This window comes from Diuraphis noxia, unplaced genomic scaffold (assembly GCF_037042655.1).
Source record: "Diuraphis noxia isolate RWA-SAM2 unplaced genomic scaffold, SU_Dnox_SAM2 contig0001, whole genome shotgun sequence".
Taxonomy (NCBI): Eukaryota; Metazoa; Arthropoda; class Insecta; order Hemiptera; family Aphididae; genus Diuraphis; species Diuraphis noxia.
Genome location: NW_028301711.1, coordinates 67,095,021 through 67,102,559, shown reverse-complemented (window position 1 = coordinate 67,102,559; position 7,539 = coordinate 67,095,021). Strand labels below are relative to the sequence as shown.

At 28.8% G+C, this 7,539-nt stretch overlaps 1 protein-coding gene across 1 annotated transcript; it reads right to left on the bottom strand.

Moving 5' to 3' along the window:
* Positions 1 to 965: 965 nt before the first annotated feature.
* Positions 966 to 1,364, bottom strand: LOC107169724 (uncharacterized). The gene has a single exon (XM_015519556.2). The coding sequence runs from the start codon at positions 1,362 to 1,364 to the stop codon at positions 966 to 968; it is 399 nt and encodes a 132-aa protein (XP_015375042.2).
* Between the last annotated feature and the right edge of the window lie 6,175 nt (positions 1,365 to 7,539).

The following is a 7,539-nucleotide window of genomic DNA, read 5'->3' as shown; positions in this document are numbered from 1 at the left end:
CTTGAATCCAAGACTTTGTGGACAAGTTTGCTGAAAAAGATAGGCGTATGAAATTCTGTGTTATTATTGTTTTCATTTACCAAAATTAATTATTAATTACTACTTATATACCTACTAATATTTTACTTAATACACAATCCATGATTATTATGAACAATTTTGAAATTTCGCCCCTCCCCCCCCCCCCCCAACTAAAATTCCTAGCTACGCCACTGGTTGATAAAATTGATTCAACAACTTGACTGCCACGAGACCCAAATATGGGTCTCATTAGCTTTCTCTAAAATGACATGATATTTCATATGGACTTGCCAAAATTGCCAAGGTACTTAATTTCATTAAAAATTTCTAAAACTTTGTACTGATGTTAAGCAGATTTAAATTAAAAGTTTCTTTGGATGATATTGTTATTTTTGGGTGATACCCAATTTTTGACTTGTGGCACTGGAGATTGATTTTAAACACTTTTTTGTAAATACCTGTAAAATGAGATCCAATATTGGATTTCATTTTTTTTAATGTTATATTGTAACAATGATAATAATATTAATTAGGTAAGTTTCATTAATAGTTAACTATTTTTAAAATAAAATAATCTTTATAATTAGCTTTATAATAAAAACAAATAAAAATATTTTTTATAACTGAATAGCAACATTTTTTTTTTAAATTATAATAAAAACAGTAACTTATGTCTCATTTTATATAGTAAAAACAAAAAAAAATAATTTCCAAACCTGGATAATAAAAATACATATTAAACATTAAACATTAACCAGGATATTAAAATACATTTTTTTAAATTATAATAAGAAAAGTAACTTATGTTTAATTTTTATAGTGTAAAAACAAAACAAAATAATCTGTATAATAAAAATAAAATAAAATAATTTCTATAACTGGATAATGGAATTTTTTTAATTATAATATTAACAGTAACTCATGTCTCATTTTTTATAGTACTTTTAATATGCTTGTGCATATTTTCTCCTCTTTTCTTCTTTCATTTTTTTGTACCACACACAACATCTACTACGTTTACACTTTTGTAGTTTATGTTTTTCAGCAGATGGAGATTTTGGGATTACAGTCTTTTTGATTAAGCTTTCAACTAATGCAGATCGGAAATATGTAATACTCATGGTACTTTTAGTAGTCATGGTAAACAAACATGCAGCAGTAACTACACCAACATTTAATAATAAGTCAATAAGAACTTTCCTATACCACTTCATAGTTCTTCGTAGTGGATTAGAAAAAGAAGCCTTTTGGTCTGACAAATCAATACAGCCTTTTCCTTTGTTGTACATAATTACTGATTCTGGTTTTTGAGATGTCTTCTTATGTTTAATTATGTTTATCATTTTATTTATTGATTTGGTACTGCACATATAAATGTCTCTCTTGTCCATCCATTACATTACTATCATTTCTCAATGAAAACTGTTGAACTTTTTTTAATTTAGAATTAATAACTCCCTTAGAGTTTGATTTTCTATTTGACCTTAATGTCCCAATACAATATGTTTTTCGTTGTCCAAGTTGTTCTGCTAATTCTATACTAGTATACCAATTGTCGATAATAAGGGTCCTTCCAAAATCTAAATATGGATCTATCAATTTCATTACAACTTTAGATGATACACTTGTTTCCGGAGTAACTTCTTTTCCAGCATACACTTTCCGATTAATTGTGTAGTTAGGGGGCATACAAAGTTTAAATAACTTAATCCCATATTTGTGTCTTTTGTTTTTTAAATATTGCTTAAAGAATAGTCTACCTATGAATGGTATCATAGATTCATCAATACATAAAGTATCATGCGGAGACATACAATTATTGGAATTAACCATAATGTCTTCAACTATGGTTCCTAATTTATATAACCGATTTGTTTGATCACTGGTTTCATTATTAGAATAATGGATCATAGTTGATAATATTTGGAACATATTTCTAACATTTCCAAAGTTTGTAGAAAATAGGGGGGAACTACTCCAGTACAAACCAACTTCAGGTAACTGAACTAACCCCATCCATAATACAAGTCCCAACCAATTATGCATTTCTTCTACATCTGTATTTGTCCATTTATACATTCTGCTTTGACTTGAAAACATTATTGAACTTAATTTTTGTAAAGCATAATATATATTTGTATGTTCTACTAGTTTTTGAATAATATTATCATCGACGATTAATTTAAAAAAATCAAATGGTGAACCTTCTAATAATGTGTCTATTAAATCAGTGTTTAATCCTATTTCTTTTGAAATGAAAGATGTAAAGAAGTGAGTGAAAAAACACAAAATATGACTCTTCGACAGTACAATAACATTTTTAATACATCCACTAATATCAGTTTTTTCAAACCCAAAAAAGACCTATGTGTTGCATGTGAAAAGTATAAAATTTCAACTCTTGAAGAGAAAGAATCACAGTAAATGTATTACAATGAACATCCATCAAATAAAGATATTGCTAGGCAAAAGAAAATTGATGATAAACAGCGTGGAATTAGTGAACCTAATTATTTGTGTGTCGCAGCCTTCGATTTGGAAAAGATTTTAACCACTCCACAAGGAGAGGAGAGCAACTTTTACTATAAAAGGAAGTTTGCTACATATAACTTTACCATCTTTGACATTGCAAAAAAATTAGGATATGTTTTATGTAGAATGAGTCTGAGGCCAAAAGGGGTGCCAATGAAATAGCCACTTGTTTGTTTAAATCCATGACGATGATGAAAAAAGATGGAGTAACGAATTTATTTTCTATTCCGATAATTGTGGAAGACAAAATCGGAACAGATTTTTATTTTCTATGTGGGAGTATACTGCTTTCACATTAAAGATTAAAATCGCTCATCGATTCCTCGAAAGAGGACATACTCAAAACGAGGGAGATTCCATGCATGCGTGTATTGAGAATTCCAAAAAAGGAAAAACCATTTATGTTCCTGTTCAATGGATAACCTTGGTGAGGTGTGCCAAAGTCACTGGCAAACCATACCTAGTAACCGAAGTATCAAATGTAGATTTTTTAAACTTCAAGCCAATCATTGAAGATAAGTCATACAATTGGACTAAAACTGTTGATGGTTGCCAAATTCGATGGAACCGCATCAAAGAAATAATGGTCACCTATGATAAACCATTTATTCTTAGTATAAAATAAACCTGTCATCACCAGATTTTATTATAATAGATATAAAACAAAAAACAACAGGGCAGATATCAGTCTCGTTGTTTACCTGTACAAGCGTATACTGAAAAAATTGCAATTGATAAAGCAAAGTATAATGACTTGTTATCGTTATTGTGAAATGGGTCTTATTCCAACTACTTACCATGATTTTTACAAATCTCTAACTTCTAAGTAGTTATACCTACTTATTTTATGATCCTTTATTATTTTAAGTATTATTTTGAATGCAAATTGTGTTTATTTTATTTATTTTTACTTCATAATATAATTTATATCATTAAATTTTATTGAACTGTTAAACTAGCTGAACGTTATTATAATTTGAGTATTTTTTTCTTTTAAATCCTAGAAGGATTGGTTGATTTTATTTTGTTTTGCAAATTGTTATTAAGTTATTTTGTTAAATTTTGTAAAACTAATGAATATTATTATAATTCAAGTATTTGTTTGATTATAAAATAAGTTTATTTTATTTTGTTATACTTTTTGTAATTATTGTAACTTTATTAAATTGTTAAACTTCATGAACATTATTATAAATTGGGTATTTTTTTCTTTAGAATCAAATAAGGAATTGGTTCATTTTATTTTGTATTACTAATTTTTTAAAGTCATTTTGTTAAATTTTGTAAAACTGATGAATATTATTGTTCGACCGCGGAACGATTTTTTTCGTTGGGCCAAATTATATATATATTAGTCGGGACACCACAGGTCTCCGGTTACAAGATAAATCTGTGTCCGGCAAGTTCCCCCCTCCGCTGCCTGGTGACAGTTCGTCAGCCGACGGCCAAAGCGCTAGCCAGCTCGGCGTCTGTGTGTCTGTCTTTTCACAACAGTTGACCTGAGAGCAACGTGCTCGTCAACAGTTGGTTTTTTCGCGTGTCGCACCCAACCAACCTTGTGTGATCACAAGGTGTCAGTTTTGCCACTTCGAAGGTTTAGCCGAGTGTGTTTAACGACCTCCAGTGAGCTGTTGTGTCGAACTTGTGAACGGGGAGCTTGTCCGCATCAGCAGTAGTCGTCGTCCGCGTCAATAACGAGCCAGGGTATCCAGTGCTGTCGCCATCAGGTCATCTATATACTATCAGTCACCTCATACTGGTCCACTTGTGCTCAGTGGCCAGTAAAATTATTAATTGTATATTATTATGACCTTAATGCCCACTTATTATTATTCATATTCAATTACCTATTAGTATATTTTTTTTTATACCTGTGGCATTTAGGGTCATTGTACTTAAACGCCTATAATATTTTATTAGCGCACAAATTATTTTATATGTGCAATTATTATTATTAATTAATTATATTATATTATTGTATATTATACGAATGTTCTGGGCGCCCGCATATTAATTGCTTATTATTCATTACAAATATTTTCATATATATAAATTATTTGTAATATATATATATATATATACTGTACGCTAGACGTTGCTGTGATATTTTTATACTTAAAATTGGAGCATTCTGTATATATTTATAAGTTGGTCACCCGGTCCTTTGTCTATCATCTGCGCAAGTTGTGGCAGAAAACTGCATTCTATTGTAAGTTCTGTCGCAGCGAAAACAATTATAATAATTTAAGTATTTGTTTGGTTATAAAATAAGTTTATTTTATTTTGTTATACTTCTTGTAATGTATGTTATATTATTACATTTATTAACAACACTTAAATTACTGATCATTTGTTTTTTAAAACTCATGATTAGGAACAACGTGACTCGCACAACAGGCAACATACGGCTGTTGAGACTAGACTAAACTTAATAATAAGAATCATAATAACATCAATTACATAATCACCTAATCACATAATCAGTTCCCCTTTCTTATCAACTAATACTAATACAATATAATATAGGACATTTATCAATGTTAACACATTATTAAACTTGATGAACATTACTTTAAATTGATATATTTTTCTTTAATCCTTCATTGATCATTGGTGAAACTAGTGTATGTAGTTTGGGGGTCTATCATCATAGAGTAATTACTTTATGATCTAAATGCACCTTGTGTAAATAATTTTATCATATATGAACATGTGCTAATGTATGATAAGAAATATAAAATATAACAATTTGAATTTTGTTTGTGATATTAGATGATACCTAATTATTATTTATTGCTATTGTAAGTTATTTTATTATGATTTATGACAACTGTCTAAATGTAAAAACTAATTGCTAAATCAATAACTCATACATATCGTAATATAAAATGTCTCGATTGCCAGATGAAGATATTGATGCTCTATTGGTTGATTCAGACTTAGAATTTTCTTACGATTCAGGAAGTGATTTTGATGATACTGATAATGATCCTGATTTTTTTGACAATAACAGTATTTAAAATACTAATGATGATGTTGATTCAGATGCAGGTAATTAAATAAATTTTACTATACTATGTAGTGCTTCTCGATTGAAAATATTATTCAAATTTAACTAATTTGTTTTAGAATCAGATAATAATAATTCTACAACCAGTAGTCTTAATATCACACATCAAGCACCAACACCAAGGCCAAGAGGTCGCCCAAAACTTGTTGGATCACCTGCAGCTGTAACTTCTTGAGTCTGGCGTGCTGATGACGGACAAATCAATAATTATCCTTACAACTCTGATTCAGAAGAAATAGGATTAAACACTGATTTAATAGACACATTATTAGAAGGTTCACCATTTGATTTTTTTAAATTAATCGTCGATGATAATATTATTCAAAAACTAGTAGAACATACAAATATATATTATGCTTTACAAAAATTAAGTTCAATAATGTTTTCAAGTCAAAGCAGAATGTATAAATGGACAAATACAGATGTAGAAGAAATGCATAATTGGTTGGGACTTGTATTATGGATGGGGTTAATTCAGTTACCTGAAGTTGGTTTGTACTGGAGTAGTTCCCCCCTATTTTCTACAAACTTTGGAAATGTTAGAAATATATTCCAAATATTATCAACTATGATCCATTATTCTAATAATGAAACCAGTGATCAAACAAATCGGTTATATAAATTAGGAACCATAGTTGAAGACATTATGGTTAATTCCAATAATTGTATGTCTCCGCATGATACTTTATGTATTGATGAATCTATGATACCATTCATAGGTAGACTATTCTTTAAGCAATATTTAAAAAACAAAAGACACAAATATGGGATTAAGTTATTTAAACTTTGTATGCCCCCTAACTACACAATTAATCGGAAAGTGTATGCTGGAAAAGAAGTTACTCCGGAAATAAGTGTATCATCTAAAGTTGTAATGAAATTGATAGATCCATATTTAGATTTTGGAAGGACCCTTATTATCGACAATTGGTATACTAGTATAGAATTAGCAGAACAACTTGGACAACGAAAAACATATTGTATTGGGACATTAAGGTCAAATAGAAAATCAAACTCTAAGGGAGTTATTAATTCTAAATTAAAAAAAGTTCAACAGTTTTCATTGAGAAATGATAGTAATGTAATGGATGGACAAGAGAGACATTTATATGTGCAGTACCAAATCAATAAATAAAATGATAAACATAATTAAACATAAGAAGACATCTCAAAAACCAGAATCAGTAATTATGTACAACAAAGGAAAAGGCTGTATTGATTTGTCAGACCAAAAGGCTTCTTTTTCTAATCCACTACGAAGAACTATGAAGTGGTATAGGAAAGTTCTTATTGACTTATTATTAAATGTTGGTGTAGTTACTGCTGCATGTTTGTTTACCATGACTACTAAAAGTACCATGAGTATTACATATTTCCGATCTGCATTAGTTGAAAGCTTAATCAAAAAGACTGTAATCCCAAAATCTCCATCTGCTGAAAAACATAAACTACAAAAGTGTAAATTCATTCGAGCCTTCATCTAATTCTTTAACAACAATGCATTCTAAATATGGAAATTTCAAACCTATGGAATGAACTGTATTAGAACTGTTAAATACAAACAATGATGGACCAGCCATTTACAAATAAGTTTCAAAAATATTTTAAAGTATATAATGATTTATAAATTAAAATCAATCTTATAAATAAACATTTTACAAATATTAAAATATGTACTTGCAAATACCAAATAATAAATTATATTTTGTTCTAGGGGCACTGATTTGTTTTTTTGGAAGATAACAAAATTAATTGTTGAAATATTTCCAAACGAATTAGAGGTTTGTTGATTTATAATTAACTAAATAGATATGGTTTAGAAAATTTATGAAAAATAGGTTACAAATTTAATTTACATCAAAGAAATCAAAGTATTTTAATGTTGAATTATAATTTAAATAAATTAGCAAATTAAT

What these genes read in the sequence shown, in the direction of transcription:
- LOC107169724 (XM_015519556.2), bottom strand. Translation starts at nt 1,364, where the DNA reads ATGATAAACATAATTAAACATAAGAAGACATCTCAAAAACCAGAATCA.